This window comes from Bubalus bubalis, chromosome 1, assembly GCF_019923935.1.
Source record: "Bubalus bubalis isolate 160015118507 breed Murrah chromosome 1, NDDB_SH_1, whole genome shotgun sequence".
NCBI lineage: Eukaryota > Metazoa > Chordata > Mammalia > Artiodactyla > Bovidae > Bubalus > Bubalus bubalis.
Window position 1 is genome coordinate 113355822 of NC_059157.1, and position 23639 is coordinate 113379460.

Below are 23639 nucleotides of genomic sequence, written 5' to 3' on the forward strand. Positions count from 1 at the left end.
TCCATTTTTATTGACTTATATAATAATTAAATTACATAATTACAGTTGTACAACTGGCATAAAGAAGTTTAAGAACAAATCCAACTGACTCTTGGTAAATAATACTACTCAGTTAGTGGGCATAAGTTAGTAGAACATAAGGATGTGGGCATCAGTTAATTTATTTTACAGAAGGAATGAAAGTTGTGGTTAAGTCAGGCAAGTTGGATTAAATGGAAGTTAGTTAACTATGCTTCCACATTTGCTAAGTCACTTCAGTCATATCCGACTCTGTGTGACCCCATAGATGGCAGCCCACCAGGCTTCCCCGTCCCTGAGATTCTCCAGGCAAGAACACTGGAGTGGGTTGCCATTTCCTTCTCCAATGCATGAAAATGAAAAGTGAAAGTGAAGTTGCTCAGTCGTGTCCGACTCTTAGCGACCCCATGGACTGCAGCCTACCAGGCTCCTCCGTCCATGGGATTGTCCAGGCAGGAGTACAACATTCATTAACAGAGTACATTATTAAAAGTCTAAATGATTTGGTTTCTTGGACAACCAGTTTAACTTTAAATGAGTTGATCTGTCTTCAAAAATTCCTTGAGCAAGCAAATGCCTTTCTAGAGTCAGGCTATTTTTGTACTATGACCATGGGTACTACTGACATATTCAGACTGACTTCCTGGACTCTGGACCCTTGTCTGTCCTAACTCCTAAGTATCCCATCCTACTTCTGCGCTGATCTCCTGGGTGGAATTTTTATCTGATTTGATCTCAGTGACCTTGGTTGACATCAGTGACTTGTTACCTTACATTGCTTTTGAGGTTCCCCTTCATAGGCACATAGTTCCTCAGTTTCTAACCTTTGGGGCTTCTTCCAAGGAAAACTGACTTGTCTTCCTATTGGCTTTCTTCCCTGCAGGAAGTCAGGTTTTAACTTCTGTGCTCTAAGTTACCTTTAGTCTGTTTGCTTTCCATCTTCTAAAATTCTGATTTTTTTTTTCTTTCTTGTCCTGTATTTGTCTTTGAGGGGTTTATAAGTTTAAAACATTATTCCTTTATTCTCAGTTTAATGGGGTTCTGAAGAGAGCAGAGTTACTGCTTGTCTTCAGGAGTTCATGTTTGGTCTTCTCTCTACTATGGTAACTTCCTGTTTTCTAAACCCTTTATCTCTTAGTTCTCCAGAAAACAGGAGCATGTCAAGCTTTCATCTACACAGCCTCTTCTTGAAACTGCCTAGCAGGGCCCTATTTGTTCTGTGGTTAATATACAGTCAGAAATAAGTCAATGTAAATTAGCTTTTGTAAATACGAATTTATAATTAGCAAACATTTGGGGATTAAATGTTAAATGTGAGTTTAAAGTCAAGCCAATCATGAGAAATTTCCTCAGGAAATAGGAAATCTGACCATCTCCAAAGGTCAGATAAACTTTTCTCCTTTGACTGTGAAGAGAGTACTTAGAGACTGGAAGTTAAATTTTCCTGAAAACAGGAAACATTTCCTGAAAACAGTTGTAACATTTCTTAAACTCAAAACAACTGTGTTTTGTACAATTGGATGGGCACTTTCAGTTTCTAAGATCCTCTTTTTGGAGGGGTGGAATTGAAATAATTTGTTCCATCTTTCATTAGTATATAACTTTTCCACATATTTGTTTTGCTTCTACAGAAGTTTTATCAGTTCCTTGAGGGTAGAGGATATTTCTGACACATCTCAGTGTCTCCGAGTGCTAGAAGAATAGAGCTTTCCATAAGTATCAGGTACTGTGCATCAGCTCTTTTAATTTCTATAACAATCTGTGAGAGAGGAACTATTATCACTTTAATTTTATAGATGAGGGAACTTAGGCACAAGCTACAGGGCCCCAGTGAGAAGCACATCTGTAACTGAGTCCACTTGGCTGAGTAACCTGATTAGTGAGATCATACCCTAATATGCTGCAGCATTTGCCCTCAGTGAACAGGTAAGGTGCCTTGCGGAGAGATAGAGCTGGGATGTCATGGAGCTTACAGAATAGGTTGTATACTGGCTTGCTAATCAATGTTTGTTGAATTTGACCAGAGTCTATCATTCATTGTAACATACCATCTGGAGCAAGATTATGGTGGAAGTCCCGTAGCTTAACCTGTATCTTAACGGTTGGAAGCTACTGATGTCTGCCCCAAAGAAGCTAATAATAAGAAATTGACTCAGGTTAATTTGTAACCTTCTTCCTCCTTAGTTATCTCCAGCTGGAAGAAATCTAGTCCCAGAGAATCAAATAATGTGAAGATTTATCATGTAGTTCTGTGTGGTCACTACTGGGGCTGTGGTCTCTGGCATGAAGCCCTCCCTGCAGTGTACAAGAATTTGGAACACCAGAAGGCCTATGAGCTAAAATTTCATACAACCAGCAGTTAGAAATTGACTGTTGTCTCCACATGCTGTAGGTCTCCTGAGTATTTCTGGTTCCAATGGGAAGGGAGTTATGACCAAAGCCATTGAGGTTGAAAGGATTCTAGCTGTCAAGATGGCCCCTTCTGGTTCCTTTTGGTTCACTGTCAAGGAAATCTTGCCCCAGAGATGCTGTCTCTCTCTTTCTCTGCTGTCTCAGTGATCCTCATTGGAGGCTCCCCTATCCCAAGTAGCTCCAAGTTCCAAAGACACCAGAGATTTTTGGCCTAACTGGTTGCTTCATATCACAAGTAATTCAGTAATTGCTCATAAATTGCAGATCTATTTAGCTTTTGTGGTGAGAAGCACAGAACTGGTGCTTCTTAAATGTCTTAAAAAGTGAAAAAATATGTGAATATAAATAATCAAACACAATAATGTAAATGTTGAAACTGTTATTTGATACAATTGATGAAATTATAGACCATACTCTCCAGACTGATTTCATACCAACTTTTAAGTTTTAATCTCACAATAATTTGGAAAGCAATATGCATAGTTAAAGTAAAATTTGGAGTTTCTCTATTCTTCATAGTCCATGTAGAACAGTACTGCCTAGTGGAACTTTATAGAAAGTTCTAATCTGTGCTGTCCAATAAGGTAGCCAGCCACTAGTCTCACGTAATTATTGAGCACTTAAAATGTGGCTAGTGCAACTGAGGAACAGAATTTTAAATTTTATTTAGATTAATTTAAGTTTAAATAGCCACTGGTGAGTCATGGCTATGATATCGGTCAGAACAGATCTAGAATATGGTGATGACCTTATAAAAGGATAGTCTAGGCTATGTTGCAGCCACAAAGAACACTAATATCTTGGCGATTTATAAGAACGAAGATTTATTTCTTGCTTGTGTTATGTACCCATTTGGGGTTGGCTTGGGACCCAGGTGGATAAAGTAGCCACCATCTGACAATCATTATGGAGAGTCTTGCACCAGTACTTCAGTTCTCTGGACCAGAGGGGATCACCACTGACCAGGATTAGACACACAGCCCTACCTGGCCAGGGAGGCGGGCACGTGGTCCTGATCATGTGCTGGGGGCAAATAGCCTCAGTAATGACTGTCACAGATGTTAGCCTCCTTTGCAAAAAACAGAGGGGTTCCCAAGGGGTAAAGGATGTAGTGTTATCTGTGTTTTCTTGAAATGTGGAGATTTTAGTTTCTTTAAAATTCAATTATTCTTCACTTCCTTAATACTCATTAGGACAGATGTATTAAGAGCAGGTAAAATGTGGGAAGTAAAACTCAAACATTTTGATAAAAAGAGACTTTCTATAAGTAAAGTTAGGGCTGACATAGAAATTCATTTAATATGAAGCTCTGCAATGTAAGGAATAATCAATGTTTTTTTTTTAAATATGTTTAGGGTGAGAACAGGATAAAAATAAATTATTTGTTATTTTTCAGAACATAAGGTACATTTTTCACTAGCAAGGAATAAAAGGTCTTTTTCTTTAAAAATAAAATTTCCTGAGTAGGAACACTGGTGGATTGTGGTTGTCTTAAAAACTATGAAACAATTTAACATTATCTGGACAATGGATTCTTTCCAGACTATACTGTGGAATTATAGAATCATCTAGTCCAGCATTTAATAGTATGTCTTGATTCTTTCTAGAATATCTACAATATTGTTTGAATACTCAAGACATGGGGGGACTCCACCATCTGTTCTCTGATAACAGACTTAACTATGAAACAGGAATGATGGTTTCCTGAGAACAAATGCTTCAATATCAAGACATGCAAAGATAGCACTTGGCTGCCAATAGCCGACTGCACCATAGTTACACACGCAGACCAAGTGGTGGTAAGTAATATTAGTTATGATGATGGTTTTGTGGCATACTAAAAATGTCAGATAGATTTTAGCACTATGAGGGTACTATAGATATTAGAATGTAATTGAACCAAAATGATGCTGGAGAGAAATTTTGAAGTAAGTGTGCAAATTAGGCTACCTAGTACAAACTAGAAGTGCCTAAGTCATTCTGTTTCTTAGTAAAAGAGAACCACATAAAGCATGTACACAGCAGAGCATTTGTTACTTCTTTCTGAGATCTATTTCGGTCATCCGCAACTGGTGGTATGGAAAGGAAAAGAAGGCTGCAGAGACTGAACAAGCGGCATGCACTGTGGTGTCCTTTATTTAAAACCTGTGAGCTAGCTACAGTTGTAGTGTTCTCATCCGATGGCATAATAAACTGGGAGAACATTAACACAACTTCAAGAAGGCATCAAAAAACCTGCAAACAAAAAGACACACCACACATGCGCACACGTATACAACATACACGCACACGAAGGTTATAGTCTAAATACAATGAAAAGTGATGAAGAAAAGCTTTGAATGCTCTAAATCAACTTTAAAACGCTTTATTATAATAAACTGTGGCAATACTGTGGCTATTATGAAAAATATTGTAACTGCTTAAAAAGCAAAATACTGGCGATTTGAAACTAGCAGCAAGAAGCAGATAAAAATAGAATGGAAGATAACATAAGACTAAGTAACATCAAAATTCTAATGCTGTGTAGGATTGCACTGAAGTAATTTAAAATTGGTTCTTACAGAACTCTTTAAAAGTCCCTTGAAATATTAAACTGCTGCACTTTACAAATAGTGGATGAAAAGAAAAAAATATTTGGAATGTTGCACACACACAGAGGAAATGTATTAGGCATATCAGTTTATGGTCTTTGTTTATGACCTGCAAAAAGTTTTATGAAGAAAAATTTAAGTGCCAATGTAGTGAAAGAAAGTTAGAAATTCCTAAAGATGCAAGTCTGAGTGCATGTATCGGGTTAAGAATATATTTCAAGGTTGGGGGCAAGGCATGACTGATGCACACCCAAGAAGAAGAACCTTGTAGAACCCAGAAGGTAGACAGAGCTGTTTGGAACATGTTTAAAAATGAAGGTATATTAAACTCAGACTATCCTGGCTGAGATTCCAAAGTACTTGGAGTTCTATAGCTCTTCAGTTGAAATCTGTTTCATAGTGGCCAATAAATAATTAAGACTAACTTCTCAGCAAACTGCTTTTTCATACATTCAAACACAAAAATCTTTACCACACATGCAGAGCTGATATTCTAAATAGCACAAATATGAATCCTGGTTTCAGGGGGAAAAAGCACATTATCAAGGATTTTTTTCCCCATAGGTTCTAATAAAAATGTCTGAAGCTGCTAGACATCTTCAGAGGGGATAAGTTTAGATTTTCTACTGATTTTGGAAGAAAGGAGATTTTATTTTTCTAAGGAAGCCAGTCATCCATGAGAGCAGGATATATGTCTTCAGAATCTAGGAAGTGTTCCTAATGCTTAAACTCATGGCAAGTCCAGATCCAGAAAAACTGGCAGGTAGAACAGGGGACGGAAATGAAAAGTTCAAATGTCTATGGTATACTTTGCAAATAATGTGCCTCATAAATTAAAATGGCTCAACTGCCTGCAGAATGAAGTGCCACAGGCCTGGAGAAGACCCAGTTCCCTGGAGGAGGAGCTGGGGAGTCCCCGTATCCAGGGACCCTTGGGCTGGCTGTGACCAGAGGGTCTTATTTTTCATGAGTGCTTTCAGTTGGGGAATTTATGACTTTGCCCAGATAAAGCTCCCTTTTGATTACTTTTTCTCTAAAATCAGTTAGTCAGAAAGTTACTGGTGATTTCCCCAAATGAAATCTAGCTGTACTAGTATCTTAAGGTGCCAGCTAATTTAAAGTAATGCCCATCAATAACGCTGCTGGGTGTCAACCACTGTTGCTGAAGAATCAACCCCCAAATAACCTAACTAAATAATCTATCACACCGGGTGCTTTTACTATCTTGCGGGTTTTTTTTTTTTTTTTTTTTTTTTTTGAGCTTTAGAGAAATAGTCTTTGTAATATGACTTAGAAACTGCTTCTCTCTGGCTTTGTTTCACTCTTCCTCCTCCTCTTCTCCCCCTTCTCCTTCTCCTTCCTCCATGGTTTCCACGATGAGCTCTGCTGTGCAGGTGGCTTCTCCAAGACTGTTGACAGCCTTGCAGGTGTACTTGGCATCATCATCCCCGCAAACATCACTAATGATTAAAGAGCAGTTCCCATCCTCGTCGTAGTCTATCTGGAAGTGGCGGGACTCCCGGATTGATTGGTCATCTTTGAACCAGACGACTTCAGGGTCCGGGTATCCTGCATCATAGGGAGGGAACACAAGTTGCAGAAATTATTATTTAAGGTTTTCCCACACAAACTCTTGAGCTACCTCTAATGATTAAGGGGATGGGGGGGGGGATATGTTAGTTTTTAGCATCTATTTTGATATTTACACTTGAATATGGGCATATATTGTAAATACTAATGTCTGAAACTTCACATCAGGTATTGTGCATGTATCCCACTTCTCATCCATGTAGGGCTTGTGCCACCTCCCACCTTAATACAGATATAGATTATTCTCTGGAACACTGCCACAACTCTAATCACATCCCTAGAACTAACTATCTTCTTGGATTAAAAGGAAATTTTTTTTATCCTGTATACAAGTTGAACTTAAGGACTTCCCTGGAGGCACAGTGTGTAAGAATTGGCTGCCAGTGCAGGGGACACACGTTCAATCCCTGGTTCAGGTAGATTTCACATGCCATGGAGCAACTAAGCCTATGCCCCACAATTACTGAGCTCGCATGCTGCAACTACTGAGGCCCAAGTACTTAGAGTCCGTGCTCCACAAGAAAAGAAGCCAGCAAAATGAGAAGCCTGAACGCCGTGACAAAGAGTAGGCCCCTCTTGCAGCAACTAGAGAAAGCCCTGCAAAAAAAGCAACAAAGACCCAGTGTAGCCATAAAAAAAAAAAAAAGTTGAACTTAAAATAAATTTAAAAAAATGAGAGTCAGTAAAAATGGGTGCAAGAGATCTTTTGAGGGTGTTGGAAATGTTTTAAAATTGGATTCTGATAAAGACTGCACAATTGTGTAAATTTCTAAAAATAATTGAATTGTATACTTAAAATGGGTGAATTTTATGGTATATAAATTATAATTTGAAGGTGATAATGACCTGTAAAATATAAATTGGAGGAACTGATAATATTGCTAAGAAAAAGAAAGCAGTATTTGTCTTACTCTGATCCAAAGACAGATAATATGCCTGTAGATAAAAAGACACTGACCACACTGATTAGTCTCATTTTATGTATTAGTCAAACTGCTGCAAAGTTCAGCAATAAAAATGTTTTCTGCCTTCTAACTGACTTGTTTTTAAATTTTTGGAGAAGTTGTTTTACAGGACAAAATTGTATCCCCAACTAGAATAAAAATTACACAGAACAACTTAAGAATTCTAACATTTTTTTCGAGTAGAATTTTGTTTTTATTGAACAGCATCCATATGCTTTAATTTCCCCTCGGCACTTCAGTCAAAGCAATGCAAATACCAAGAAAATAATCCCAAAGAGAAAAGTAAGCAAAAAGATAATAATTATATAATATTTTCTAAAAAAATTAAGGAAAAAGAACTTAAGACCCAAAGACAGTGGTGATGGCGAGAGCTACAAGCCGTGGCCCCCAAGCTCTCAGCAGAGCCCCCTATCTGAGCACTTCCACACTAGCAAAGGCAGCACATCCACTCTGAAACAATTGGATGAAAAACGTCAAAGATGATGGTAGGCCAGGCATTTATAAGCCAACTTGATAATACAGTGATGCAGGAGAAAAATTGTTTCTTCATTCCTACCTTTGGGCTATTTTACCCAAAAAGCCAGATTGCTGGAGACTCTTACAACGTGGAAGGCACAGTTTGTTCTTTCTTCTGTCCGGTGCTCTGCTGCCTTGGGGCAGTCAGTCTGACTGAAAGTGGCAGAGAGCCCTGCAACTCTGTCACCTGACAGTCACAGACTCGAAGCAGAGAGGCCTGTCTTTCTTATCATACCTCTTCTCTTTCTAGAATGTTGCAGTCTGTGGAAACTTAAATGCTGTGTGTTACCAAGACTGCTGACTCCTCAGGTGCTATGCTAAGACCCCTTAGGGCTCTTTGAGCTCCAACGACTCACTGTGACCACGTTATTTCTGGCTGGCAGAGAAGCACAGTGCAGACAGGCCAGAGGCCTGCATCCCAACTTCCCCTCTCTAAAGTCATACCGCAGGCTCTCTCTGCACTTAACCGGTCCCACAACTTTCCCCTATGACTCCATAACGTATTTAAAAGATTGGAAAGGTTTCCCCTTTCTATCTGTGTCATCTCACAGAGTCCCCAGAGCCGCTCAGGGCATTAGACACTGTCTTACAGAGGAGGCCCTGGGCTTCAGAAGAGCTAAAACACTGCCCCAGGTCACACAAGCCGCTGATTGACAGCAGAGATGTCTTCTCCCCATACTATGCTCTGCACCAGCCTTCCTGTGAGAGCCTTTTATCTCTCCTATATTATCAATTCACATGCCTCCTAGAAGCTTGCAAAGCTCATTTCAATAAGCACGTTCCAGAGCTAAATAGGTCCATGATAAACCACTTTTAACTTGGGTCTAGTGGCTGATGTAAGTGGGTGAAATATCAGAGTGACTAAACAGCACTGTTCTTCAGTGGGTGGAGGGGGGCAGTGGGCCAACTCCTTCTGACCCGTTTTCCCTCACAGCCTGGCTATTCCAGAACTGCCATCTTGCCTAGAGCGCACAGTAGGGGCCCACCGGCCCGCCACACCCCCTGTACAGGGAAGGACAGCTGGAGACTTACCTTCAATCTTGCAGTCAAATCTAGCAGCACTTCCCTCCACAACTTCTAAGTCACGAATGGTCTTGGAAAAGTAGGGTTTTACATGGGGCTTCTCCTCAGCGACAGCCTCCAGGAAAGCTTGGGAGACATCTTCTAGAAGGGAGGGAAGAGGACATGGCCATTTCTTTATTCCCTGTTCTCTCCTCTTCCCTGGTTTAAAAGAGCTGACTTTTTTTTCTTTTTTTTTCAAGTTGTTATGATTTAGCAAATAATGCAGCTTAGAGGACTGAATCATAAGCACACCTTTCTCCTGGGGGCAGGGTAGCCTGCTGCCAAATGGTTTTGGCAGAAGAGAGAACTGTGACCAAACGGGGAAATGTTTGGACTTCCTCCCTTATGCTGACACATTGGAAAAGGAAATAATCTTTAAAAAGGATTTTTGGCTGCATTTCATGCCGTTTCAGGATCCATTTGAGGGTATCTAAGAAGCACGGGAGCGTACCAGCCCAGCAGCCCTCGGGCCTCCCCCCCTCCTCCCGTGGTGGCAGCAGCAGGCGTTTTCCATCTGCTCCTTGGGACGGAAGAGACAGATCAGAGGCGTTGTCGACTTGCCTATTGCCTGCTGTGGAGCAGTCTATTCCACAAGGATACTGCCTTCACAGTGTGTGACTCTGGACCAGGATTTGGGATTGGTCCAGGGAAAAGCCATAACTTGGAAGGGGTTCCTGACCCTCTCCTTCTCCTTCAGGCTATTTCTGGGTCATCTGGGGAGTGGCAGGGGTAGAGAAGGAGGGACCAGGCCCATGTGCAGCAGAGTCGGTCCCCGGGTACATCAGGGCAGCTCAGTAAGCAGTTTCATCAATTATCCCTTGTGCACAACAGGATCTAGACTCAGCTTCTCGCCTCTGGATACCAAAGGTATCAGGCAGCAGGGAGGTGGTATCTCAGGCTAAATAAGGCACCTCAAGATGATAGAGGCCGTACCCTACATGTATCAAAGCAGGAAGAGGCCGAGGCCTTCACTGAGGAGATAGATGGGGTAGCATTTCTAAGACAGTGGGCAAGCAACTAACCCTGTTGGACTTTAGGAGGGGCCCTGCCAATCACTGTCTACCCAATTCAAACAACATGTTTCAGCATCACGAAAACTACCAAAAAATATGGACTATCTGAGTCAATTTTTGTTAAAAGATAAGCACAAAGACACATTAAAAAAATTGAAGCATATTTTTAAAAAGTACACCACTATATGCAACTTATTTATGTCTGCCTGTCATACAAACATTGCTTTTGTAGTAAGAAGGAAACTTTTCATGCAGTTTTTGCTAATTCTTGTGTAAAGTATAGGGAAAAGACCATCTAGTTCTATTAGACAAAGAACAACTTTCCCTCTGAAAATAGTTCAACCTCAGGTGAAACAGTTAAAAAGCAATTACTAGATTTAGTAATTATTGTCAGGGCAATGTAAAAGTAGTTTTGAATTTTTCCTTGTAGGTTGTATTAATGAAAAATAAAATCAATCTCCCACCTTAAAAAAGAAAAACAACCCTAAATCCCCCTCCAACCCCCAACCCTTCCTTTCTCCCCATTTGGCTGAAGAAAATCTCTCTGGAGTCCCTTACCTTCAGATTCTAGTTTTTCTGCATTGAGCGGGCTGGTTGGTGACCCTGTTGAGGATTTCCTGCCACTGAGCCCTGAGATCATTGCCATAGAGGACAGTCTTCCGATGGCTCTCACAGCATTGCCCGTTTTCTGGAAAATAGACACTGGCGTTGGGCTCAGGTGGTGTCCCTGGTTCCAGCTGAGCAGCTCAGGGAGAAAAGCCCAGCCCAGGAGAAGCAGCTGTCCCTGAGATGAGAGCCTCCCGAGCGCTGAGCTCCACCAGAGGAGTGAGCCCAACCTTGCTCTGCTCAGCACTATCAGCGTGTCAGAAGATGTTCGGAGAATGGAATGGGGCCTGGAACCGATGCGTGCGTTAATGTGACTAAACAAGGTCAACATGAGACAAAAACCCTTTTCATACTGTGCTTCAACTCCCATAAAAGGGATAGTTTATATAAAGCAACTGCGGGCTGAGACAGCTCCAAAGACTTATTGCGGACGGGGCGCAGTGGGGCTGTTTCTCATAAAACAACGCTAGTGATAGGATTTTAATTGGGCAAGAGAACAGTTACTACAGATCCCACAGGTCCTGTTGGAAAGACAAAAAAAACAAAAAAACAAAAAAACAAAAAGCCTTCTGTTGACCATAGGCAAGTAGCCTCTTTGGGCTTAACCTTGCTGGGCTTCAGTTTCCTTTCTCTTTATAAGGAGGGGGTTGGACAAGATGATCTCCAAGGTCTCATCTAGGTCTCATCTAGTTCTGTTTATGATTCAGATACTTAGGAGATTTGGGGAAACACTCTGCTGGCCCCAGCACAAGTCTTCAGTGGAGTTCTGGAGGGGTATTCCTCCCTGAGGTACATACACCCAGGCATCAAAAAGCAGCACCCGAATAAATGAAAAGCACAGCTCTTGGCTTTTCTGAGTTGGGGCGCCTTGGGAGAGGACAGAATTCCTACTGAAAAATATGCCAGGACTTGAACATTTTCTTTGTATTGTGAAAATTCTACCAAGCACAGGATTTAGGTCAAGAAGTCCCCAACCACACCTTTAAGATTCTACCCCTTTCCTAAGGTCAATGGAATGAAAGACTAAGAAAAGAAACTAAAGCATAACCAGTGCTTTCCAGCCCTGCACCTGAAGCATCTTCTGAAGAATCCAGATGCTGTGCATCCAGGGAGCAGATGTCGCCACAGACTGGCTACTGAGAGAGGAAGGAAATAGCCTGTGCAAAGGCAACGGCTGGCACTTACCCGCTGAACCTCAAACTGTGCTGGAAAAGCCATTTCCTCCTGAATTAACTTCACACGCTAAAGCATTTCAGGCAGGCCAGTATACTTCAGTTAAAAAATTATTTCAAAAGTAAATAATTTCAGAGTACTAGGGAATCATACAGAAAATGTGTGTATGTGTGGTTTAAGCAGAGACCTACTCCTGTAACCACAGTCACTTTCCTGTTATGTCACATCCCATCCTGGCCGTGGACTCCTTTCACGCACTCTCGACAGGCATTCCATCTCGCCCTGTCCTCTGGTCATCCACCCTCTCACGTAACACTGTGCGGTGTGGTTATGCCCCTGGCCCTCTGGCCCACAGTGAAGCTAGATCACTCTAAAAGGAACCCAGGAGGCCCCAGGGGGAGGTGATGAAGAGAGAAGAAGGTGAGGGATGATGACCCGCTGTGTGCAGAAGCACTGTGGCCCTGCAGAGAATGCCCTGGCAGACAGCCGCCTGGCAACTTGCACTCTCTCCTGGGAGAAGCTGTTACTGGTGACATCATTGATCTGTTTGTTCTGCTAGCTGGAGTGTGGGGAGACCCAGCTCTTCCCAAGGGGCGCTTACCCTGACCTCAGGAACGGCTCAGAGGCGGTGTCAGCCATAGCAGCCCTCCCTACTGAGTCCACATCAGACTAGACTACTTCCTAATCAGCCCTTCTCAGCTCTCCATTGCCTTCATCCAACACAGACTAGCTTGCCCTAGGCTGGAGTCTCTAAACTGAGACAGTTCATTCCTAACAAAGGACAGGTTAGTTCTTTAACCACTGATTATCCTGTGACCTTGTACAAGTCAGTTCCCCTCTCTGGCCCTTATAGTTGGACCGGAATATTCGAATCTCCCTGCAGCTCCAGTCTTCCACAGAAAGACTATGATTCAGACATGCAAATGGTAGCAGGGAATGCTCCCTTTGAATCCATGGGCTCTCTAATCCCAAAGAACCTGGGGCAGGACTGTCTTTATGTGTATGGTGTAGAAAAGTGAAGTCTTTCCTCTTCTATTAACAAAATTACTCATAGGAAGCTATGAGAATAAGGCAAATCAAACCATCACATTTCAGAGGAGGCAGCAAATAACAAACAAATAGACCACACACTGGGGGAAATTTTCCATCAGATGGAGCAATAGACCATATAATTTCTAAAACAGGGAGAAATGTAAGCACTCGACAAAGAAAATCTTAAAAATAACCTACACATCAGAAGTCAATCTTTGGAAGCTGATTCATGGAGAAAAAAAGTTGGTAGGGAAGTTATTATCAGAACTGGAAAAGAACAATATACGTTCTAGCCTTCCAGTTTTATGCCTTTGAGCTGAAAATAGGTTGCTGCTTTGCTAACCAAGACTTTTGGAAATGTTTAAAACATCATCAAAGGAAGTTTCAATTCTTGAGAAGTCCCATCCTTGTTTTGAGCAAGACTTTTTTCTTATTGGAGAGCAATTGCCTACACAGGGTTTCTGTGTTCTAGGCAGGCAGAGTCTGTCAATGGTTTTCCTAACACAGCACAGACTCCCTCCCCTGGGAAAGGCAGCAAGGATGACTAACCAGCCTGGTTTCCCAGGACTGAGGGATTACCCGCAATGAGAGTTTTTCAGGGATAAAGCTGAGACAGGCCCTGGAAAATCCAGGCAAGGTGATCACCCTACAGTCAGGTAGCCATCATGGGCCCTACCTATACACCGACAGCCCCAAGACTACAATTTCCCCTGAGAATGCATATTATCTAAATGTAATGGCCAGGAGTGCCGTATTCTCTGGTGGCTCAGTGGCAAAGAATCCTCCTGTAATGCAGGAGACGCAGGTTCAATCCTTGGGTCGGGAAGATCTCCTACAGAAGGAAATGGCAACCTACTCCATGGAAAATCCCATGGACAGAGAAGCCTGGCAGGCTACAGTCCATGGGGTTGCAAAGAGTTAGACAGGACTTAGTGACTAAACAACAACAAGGGCCAAGAGTACTCCATGCAATATTGAGTCAAAAGCCTTCTTCCCCAGGGCCCTTTGGTCCATAGTACTGAAGTCTTTGTGGTTCTCAGAGAACAAAGAGAGCTGCTCACAAGCCTCCAATTCATAGTCCTTTGCTTCCATTTTGCAATGCAGAAGCCCTGTGGTCCTGCTCAACTTGCCCACCCTCAATGCCACCACTCACCATGTCTTTTCAACATTCTTTTGATATAAATTAAAAAAATAAAACCAACCCTACTCTCTTTCAGAATAACTTCATTCTAAGATCAGTAATATGATTAGTCATCCATCTATTGCCTTGCTTGTTAGGATTTGTTCCCATGTCACTACCTTCCCCTTTTATGAAAACCACACCCAGATGATAACTAGGAACCATTTCTCATGCAGCTGTAGAGTCTGGGCCACATGCCCCTCTCCCTCCACCACAGCGCACCCCTTTCTATCCCCCTCCACTGTACTCTGCCTCACCACACTGAGCCTCAGCTGCTCCAAGAGGGAACCCCTACTCCAGGGGTGCCAAGGTCTTGGTATCCAGAGCTGAAAATGTGGAAAACATTTTCCTAAGGAAGAAATGTAACACAACACGGTAAGAGGCAGCTGAACTATTACCAGCTTCAGGGACATTATGTGTTGAATGGGATTTGGTAGACTATTTTTCTATGCAATTTTATGAAGCCTAACCACTGTTTCTGTGGAAAAGCTCTTTACAAATGTTGCTACCTATATTAAAATAGGAAGTTAATGTTCCTTCTTGGAGTTCTTCATTTTCTTTCTCATTTTCAAAAAACTTTATGGCTAATAACACTATAAACAGCAAGAAAACACATAAGTGATTAAAATATCACCACAAATTATGGTTTCCTGACCCATCTGACTGAAAAATTCCATTTATTTCCTTTGGAATCTCCTTATCTTTTCTCTGCGCCTAACCCTTGGGTTTAGGCTCTTTCTGGCTTTGGTTCACCAGCAGATGTGTGCATGCTCCCAGAAGCTTGACGTGATAAGGCTGCCCTTTAACCCACAGCCTCATCCAAGCAAAACCCAGTGAGATTTCCTGCTCTGAGAATGGCCCCACCCCTACATCAGGCACCCTGTGCACCTCAGAAATACTATTTCTTTGAGATCTACTGGCCACAGGATCATTCATAAAGCCAACCCTTGATTTTGTGGCTTCTCCCCCATTTTTTTTTTAAGAGCATTTGCTCCTCTGATTTTACTGGACCCTACTGGCACCAGAAGGTGAGGTAAGCAGCACTGCATTCCCACTCACCAGGTACTTGAGCAAAGTGAGGAGATCACTCAACTTCAGGAGGGGACAACCAAGAACTGAATCCCACTGCAGGGGGTCTGCTGAGATGCGCAGGAGGCGGCGTCGCTCAGACCCTCACTCCCGAAGCCCCGGCTCTCCTGCTTCTCTCAGCCTTTCAATGGCCTGTGGTTTAGGCATTCTGTGTGGCAAATCACCAGTGTCCCAGTTGCCCCTAGAATGGTGATTTCTTTTTCTCTGCCACAGAGGCAAGGTCTAAAGCCCTGGTCCCCTGAGTGCCCAGCTAAAAGACTTCTCCCGTCAGGCCGGCAGGACCAGGGTGAGGTCCGGCTCATAGCTCTGAGCTTTTCCCTCTATGTTGTATTCCCCTCCTCTCTGTGTTTCACCCATGTTCCACGGCCAACTTCAAACTCCTGCCCTTGGCAGCCTTTCCTGACAACCACATCCAACTCTGGTGTGATTGGCTCCATCCTCTGTCCACACTCACATATATGGGTATGGAAAACTATAGTGATCGTTTATAATTCTAGCTGTGTGTTATGTCCTTTTATGTCTATTTGCTTTACTATATACTCACTGAGTATAGAAACCATGTACCCTCCAGTAGCCCAGGAATTTTACACTACTAGCAGTGATAATAAAAATAAAATAGAGGATGATAAGTTCTCTATGGATTTGGGTGATAATTTTCTCCATCTGCTAACAATCAGAAGCAATTTGTGTCCTTAAATTGTGTGTCATTAAGACTGTGTAACTGGAGCTAGTCTCTGGGTTTGAATGCTGGCTTTCCCATGCTTAATAGCTGTGATCCTGGGTGACTTTCCTAAATTTTCTCGGCCTTGTTTGAGGATTGGGGATAACAGTAGTACCTGCCTCCCAGGATTAAAAGATAATTTGCATAGAAAGTGCTTTAAATGTTCCCTGACACAGAGCCAGCTCTCTGTACATATTAGCTACTGATCTCATTTGTGAACACTTACTATGTGCCACGTAATGTACTAGAGGTTAGATGATGATCATCTCATATAATCCTCAACGATGCTGTGATTTGGTACCACTATTATCCCCATGTTATAGATGAGTAAATGAAGGCACAGCAAGGTTAAGTAACTTGGTTAAGGATTTGCAGCTAGTAACGCACAACCCCCCATGTCTCTCATTGTAGATCACACGCCCACCTCCTTCATGGTGAAGAAATGTTAAAACCATCACACTGCCTGTAACAAGATCACATTCTCCAGGGTTGCCAAATAGTCCTGCAAGTGACATTGCTCCTCCCTACCCACAAAGACATGAAATGTCAGTCTTGGCCCCAGACTATTTCAGAAATAAATGTAAACATTTTTATGGAGTGAGGTCAGGGCAAGTTGGGAATGAGGGTGGCTTGAATAAAGCAATTATGAGGGGCAAGAGACCAGTCCAAAGTGACCCCTGCCATTACCTGCCATTTCCTTCTTGCCATGTACTTCTTCATCCGGTCCTTGGAGAGTTTCTTGGCCTCCATGTTCTTGGTGTCTTTCATTAGCCATGGATGCTGAAGGCACTGGGTGCAGTTCAGGCGGTTTCTGATAGAGGCAGAGATCAGAGGATTTCTGAGCAGAAGAGGATCTCAGAGACTGCTGGTCAGACCAGAAACAGGAGGTCACCTGTCCCTAGATACATGGGGCAGAGCCCATGGCTGTCTGTTCCCAATCCATCCACTGTGATGAGAATCATGGTGATCCTAACCTTTTTCCTCTCTTGGTCTGGGTTACAATGACTAGACCCAGGATAGATTAGTGTTAAGCAGGCATAAACACTGATGGGCAGCTGGAGTCTCATGACCTGCCCTTGGGGTCTAGAGAGGCTAAGTGCTGGAGGACAGACATGTCTTGGAATGACTGGCACCATATTCCAGGGTGGGGTCATTCTGCAGGTCACATGAGGGCTGGGAGCTGTGGATGCCGGATCCTTCTACCTGTTTGTCTGATGGAGGGAAGAGTGAAACCTTAAGTCCAAATCTTCGAGAATCAGTGAACTCTCAAGTCTTATGGTGTGGTGGAGCATCAGATTTTTGCCTATTAAAACTCAAAAGAGGTATGCCTTATGTTCAACCTATGAATTATGACAATTAGACCACTGAAATTCATTTAATTTTCTGAAAGCTCTGGGAATCTAGACATATTTCAGTTGCTTCGACTTAGCAGCAACTCGTGTCTGACTCTGTGTGACCCCATAGACAGCAGCCCACCAGGTTCCCCCATCCCTGGGATTCTCCAGGCAAGAACACTGGAGTGGGTTGCCATTTCCTTCTCCAATGCATGAAAGTGAAAAGTGAAAGGGAAGTCGCTCAGTCGTGTCTGACTCTTAGCGACCTCATGGACTGCAGCCTACCAGGCTCCTCTGTCCATGGGATTTTCCAGGCAAGAGTACTGGAGTGGGGTGCCATTGCCTTCTCCGATAGAAGAACTAGTAAAGTCCAAAGCACCAAGTGCTAACATAATGAGTAAAAGTAAATTTGCTAAATATAGAAAAATGTAGTGATCTTTATAAGTGGATAGGGATTATTTTAACTTTCATATATTCAAAATTTGTACAATTTATATATATTTATTTATAATAAAAAACATTTTTTAAAGTGCTGATAGATGGAGATTTCTGGTTGAAGACATGCTGAGTTTGAGTTTATGGGAATCTAGTGTCTTGATCTATATGAAATCAATTCTTGGGTGAGTCCATTTTACAAGCACAGAGGAGCCAGCACATTACTGAATAAATTCAAGGTCAGATAAGAAGATAGGTGATATAAACAATACCTCATTTACCAAACCACGGGTAAACGAAGTCTGGTTGACAGAAGCCATCCTTGGACCAGAGTCATTAGAAGGGAGGCTTCCATCTCCCTGGGGCACCTTGGAAGTGGGGATCCCTCACACCAGAAGGAAATCCAGGCCCCCCACAACATCCGGATCTTCCCTGGGTCAGGCCTACTTCTGATATAAAGACTGAGACAGCAAGACGCTAAGAGGACCTCACTGTCAAAGAGTGTGGACTGTCTCCTCTGGTGAGGAGTTTGGCCCAGAGCTGGCTACAAAGGACCAAGAGGTGGCTGCATAACCAGAAAACCAGACAGAACCACTTAAGAGACCCCCTAACCTCATTCCTTTAGCAACTGTACTCTCCTATCCCAGAAAGGATTTTTTCCAGAGTAGGCAAGATGAGGGACAGCCTTGGAGGGGTGGGGGTGTGGAGTTGTGGGGGCGAGTTTCACCATCTTCTGGGGAAATGCCTAGAGCTGCTCCTATTGCCAAAAGCAACACCCCGTGTTTGAACCAGGCCTTGTGTCATCTGGCCACCTGTTCACAGATGAGGAGTCCAGTAGCTAGTTGTCCACACCTAACACTGCCACTGCTCCCTTCTCTGGGGCAGGACAGTCCTCCCTGCACACACAGAGCCCCACTCACCTGCCTGCTGTGATGGAGCCACTTCCCTGCTCCACTGAATCCTGTCCAGCCACATGCAAGACCCCTCCTCTGCTCTAGCCTCCTCTACTGTTCCAAGCTTCTCTCACTGAAATACTGGCAAGCACTTTGGGCCTTAGGCTGTCTACATGCCTGAACACTCCAGCCTCCTGATGTCTGCAGATGTTTTATACAGTCATCCACTGACCACCTTGGCAGCTCTGTGCAGCCCTGCGAGGTGGGGCTGGGGAACCTCACAGGCTGCACTGTTAGTGGGACAGAGACAGAGCCGGGATAGCAGTCTCATTGACCAGTGGTGGAAGGCACCTGGCTGTACTCGGGCAGGCAGTTCCTATATATTATAGCTACTAAATAAGCATCAAGCCAGAACAGCTGGGAGTATGATCAGGCCCCACAAATAGGATCTCTTCCCTGAAATCCTAGAAGGGAGGGTAAGGTTTTAGCAGGATTGCTCCTGGCCACAGCTGTACATGGAAACTAAAAGGGGCTGTTATTCATACGCGAGCTGCCTCTTTCCCTCAACACTCAGTCAAGGATTGCTTTTCAAGAGAGGTGTCTGTGCTTGTAAAGACAGGACAGTGTCTGGCCCCAGGGAGCAGGGGCCCAGGAAGACCCCTTTCTGGGCCCTCATGCACACCATGCCCACCCTCCTGTTCTGGGGTGCAAAAGAGCCCACCACAGGGAAAGGAAGTCACTGCCTCTGGACCCCAGTCCAGGGTGTGGGGAGCCCCAAAAGACTAAAAGCTCAACTCTTTACTTCATATCCTTCTTCAGCAAGTTGCTGATAAAATCCTTGGCGTCATCGGAGATCTCGTCGAAGGCCTCGTCGTCAAAGTCCCAGGTGGCTGAGGTAACGTTGGCTAAGGTTTCGTTGTCATTGTCACCCATGAAGGGGGACAGTCCGCTGACCCTGGGGGATGAGAGAGCAGAGCAGTGAGTGGGGGAGGCTGGCAGGGAGGGTGGTCCCCCAGGGGAGCGCTCACTGAGGTCAGAGGTGAGGGCACCCCAGCACCCCGCCTTTCCTTCCACCCGGGAAAGAAGAGGGCATGCTCTCAGCCTCACTCTCTGTACTTCTGGGATACCCCCCACCTGTTGACACCCCCTGCCTGTGAAGCTGAGGTGGAAGGAGTTTTCTTCACTTTACCATTTCCACACAGTACAGCAGGGCCTTCCTCCCTATCGTCTGTTCTCCCTGGATGCCCAGCCTAGAATGTGGCCCCACAGAACCTTCTCTAACATTCTGGAGGACAAGTCCCCTCCTCCCCGGGGCCCCTCCCCACACCCTGTGGACAGGTCACGGACACCCTGTGGTCACGTGACGCAGCACTCGTCACCCCGCCCTGTCCCGCCCTCTCACCTTTCACCCTCAGCACCAAGAACAGAGCCAGCCCACGCAGGGCTCAGCAAGGGTGTCTCCAGGGACAGTGAACCTCAAGCCTGCAGTGTGAGTCTGGGGATCCAGCTACACTTGAGTTCAAAGCTCCTGAGGCATTTAGGCCAAACCAGAAAGCTTCCCTCCAAGGGACCAAGGCCGGTTGGTTTGCCGGGTGACCTTGGACCCCGATTTCCGTGTGTCAGCTTCCTCCTCCATCAGATGGACAACCTGCTACGGAACTATGGAGTGGGCACCACGCTGCCTCTCCCTGTTCTCTTTCTCCTGCGGCCTCATCATGACAGCAGACGTCTATCAAACACTGACTATGTGCCATGCACTGGGCAGAGAGCTAAAGTAGATTCAGTCTTGACACCACTCTTTAACCCAGGTAACGCATCACTTCGTTTAACAGATAAGGAAACTGCCACACTGAGCGGGGTTAAATAACGTGCCCAGGGTCTTGCAGTCAGTGAGCCCCTTCCTTAACTGCTACTTTGTACAACCATTTCTGGAAAGATGAAGTCAGCCACGGCCGACAGCACTGGCAGGAGGCCTGGTCTGCAATAAAAAGCTTGGTCTGTGACCATACCTATTACACAGCTTCTCTGTACATAGTTCACCCCCATCGCCTCATCAATCTGTGCTCCCGGGAATGATTCATTTACCAATAGCTCAAGCCAAATAAAATTTGGAAGGTGAACTATCTCAAAGTCAAATGGAACAAACTTCTGGCTTACTAGCCTCACCTCTGGACACCTCATCTCCACCCCAACTCTCCAGCCTTCCACCTTGATCCAGGGCTAGCCTCATGGGCCTTAGAAGAGCTCCACTCTTGGTTTAATGCTCTGCTGCCATAATTTTGAAATTATTAATAATGTTGCACAAGCCACCCTACTTTTTAATGCTGCACTGGACCCCACAAATTATGTATCGAGTCCTGTCTGTCCCTCGAGATGTATTGTGCCATCAGCCTTCACAGTTAAGGCTTCACTAACATCCCTTGCCCCAAATCCATCATCATAAACAATAATGCAAACCCTTCGGGAGCTGTTTTGCCATTCAAGAGGCCTCAGCTTGTGAAATACACCCATCCCTGAATATTAAATTTTGTAAAACAAAACCCATTGCATTTCTGCAAGGAAATCTTGCCATGGGAAGAACCCTCCGGTGAAAATCTTGATTAAAAAAAAAGGCTTTTCAGAGTGACTGATCTCACCCTAATCAACATATTTGTGCTTTTGAATAAGAGAGTTTTATAGATGGCATTAAAATGTCTTAAAGCAAGACAGTAATTTACATTTTGAGATGGCATGGAGACAATCACTCTTGATCACCTCACAGTGAGGGAAGGGTGGGAGTCTCTGCAGTTATGTAATACTCATTTCTCTTCTCTGGGCCTCTGAGTCCCTCCTTACACATCAAGGGCATTGGGCTAGAATTCCTAGGGGTTCCCAGCATTCTTGGCTCTCTGACCCTGGGGTGACTTTGACTAGACCCTGGGGTGACTTTGACTAGTCCCATTAAGATAGAGCCTGACTCTTGCCCCTCAGCTACGTGCTTCCTTCTGTCTTCCTTCCTTCTGCATTTTCCATTTGAGACAAAGGGGAAAGTCCTGCAGTGTGCCAAGAGATTGCGGGAAAGCCAACAACCCCACTGTGGAATGCTGAAAGTCCCCCTTCTATAAACCTCCTTTCCTAATTAGGAACTGCAATCCTGCAAAAATAGGGCTTAATCTCTGTGTGATGTTCACAGTCGGGGACAGCCTCCTGGTCTCTGGCCTCTGGCAATCCTCTTTCCTGGCAGCCCCTCCATCTGAGAGCCTCCTGAGCCTTGGCTGCCTCCTCAACTGCCCCAGCTTCCCCAGAACTCCCCCTGATAAAGAGAATGTGTCTCTAAAATAAAACTTGCACAATATGCAGAGCATGATGACGAAGAGAGTATTGGAATTTTAGTAATCCTGTTTCTTGGTGGTGGGATTTTGCAGCATTTTTAAACCTTCTTTCTTGGACTTTTTTTTTTAAGTGCTAGAATTTGCATAGGATCATATGTGGTTGGAGAAGGAAATGGCAATCCACTCCAGTACTCTTGCCTGGAAAATCCCATGGATGGAGGAGTGTGGTAGGCTACAGTCCACAGGGTCGCGAAGAGTCGGACAAGACTGAGTGACTTCACTTCACTTCACTTCATGGTTGGGTTGTTCAATCCAACCAACAAACATAATAACCTTATCATTAGAAGCTCACCTCTTTTCCTAGTTTTATCTAATTTTTAACTGAAGGAGATCAGAGTATACCACCCCAAAAGGTGAACTTTGGTATAAACATTGCATTGAGCTGAAGGCAATTAACTCTTTGTCCCACCTCTTTCTACCTAAAAGTAGGACATAAATGTCTCTTTGTTAAGGTGACATGAATTTCCATTTGGTCTGTTTGTCCATTTCTTCTCTTATCAGGAGGAGGAGAAAGACCCTCATCTGCATATCAGATCTTGCTAAACAGTCTCTATACATTTCCTCTCACCTTGTCACAATTTAGCCCCTCCAGAAGCTCCAAACCCTTTTTCCTTTGTCCAGTCATTTCTATACGGTTTATCGCTCTTTGTTAAAGTAGTATATAAGCTCCAAATTTTAAATGCATCTTGAGTCACATTTTTTTATGAACACCTTTATGAACATTTATTATATGTACATAATTAAATCTGTTTTCTTTTCGTTAATCTGTCTTTTGTCAGTTTGATTTCCAAGCCCCCAAGAACTGAATCTAAGAGGGTAAAGGAAAGTTTTTTCCTTCCCAACATAACCAATGAATTTGTTTGGTTTTCACAAAACTGTAATCAGTGTGGGCAAGTTCTTGGATCCTCTACTTCTTCACTTGACATTGTCTTTCAAGTGTATACAGTCTTCATGTTCATTTTTAATGGTTAAATATTAGTCTTTGTGCTAATGAGTCAGCAAAGGATATGACTTCAGGGTGTTCTGATTTTTTAATTCTTAATCTCTTACTGCAGCCAAACTTCACCAGAGAATCTGATGCAGAGACCCGTTCTGCTCTCAGGACAGAACGTCAGGCAAAAATGCCTCTTAAACTACACTTTATCTATAATTTTTTTAAACAGCAGATGACCCTACTGTATGAACAGTCAGCAAAGGGGACCACATATCTGCCAGCAGAACTATTGAGTGCTTAGGAAGGGGTTAGTCTTTTCTCCCATTTTAGCCTTGGGATACTCATTCCTTGGTGCGCTGGGAAGATTTGAGAGGGCTGGGGGCACCCAGAGGAAGAGCTGGGTATTGTTTTGTGTAGTAGCCCACAAAACAGCAACCCAGGGTTTAGTCATGTTAACCACAGCTCAGGTCCCTGGGGAGCAAAACCTGCAGGTGTTTTCTGGACCTGGTGTGGCTATGGGGTGTCTAGAGGTCACAGGAGCTGGAGTCAGAGAGCATGTCTGGACTCAGGGACTAAGAGGGCAGAGGCAGCCCTGGGTGGAGCTCCTGGATCCCTGTGAAGAGCCCTGCATCCAAATCTGAGTCTGAGTAGGTACCCGATGCTTGGGCAGTGGGACTTCTCCCCATTCACAAGGATGTTGTCCC

At 43.9% G+C, this 23639-nt stretch overlaps 1 protein-coding gene across 8 annotated transcripts in view; it reads right to left on the reverse strand.

Moving 5' to 3' along the window:
• Nucleotides 1–4548: 4548 nt before the first annotated feature.
• Nucleotides 4549–23639, reverse strand: part of MYLK (myosin light chain kinase) — a 284510-nt gene continuing 265419 nt past the window's right edge. For 6 of the 8 annotated variants that reach the window (XM_044942611.2, XM_006078551.4, XM_044942623.2 and 3 more), the window contains 5 exons: nt 19433–19585; nt 16656–16779; nt 10726–10855; nt 9125–9256; nt 4549–6590 (listed from right to left, as the gene is read on the reverse strand). In XM_044942611.2, coding sequence (XP_044798546.1) covers nt 6340–6590; nt 9125–9256; nt 10726–10855; nt 16656–16779; nt 19433–19585 — 790 coding nt within the window. In that variant the 3' untranslated portion in view covers nt 4549–6339. Of the gene's footprint in view, nt 6591–9124; nt 9257–10725; nt 11121–16655; nt 16780–19432; nt 19586–23639 lie in introns of those variants that run through there. The other 2 variants (XM_025285190.3, XM_025285200.3) reach the window with 2 other exon arrangements.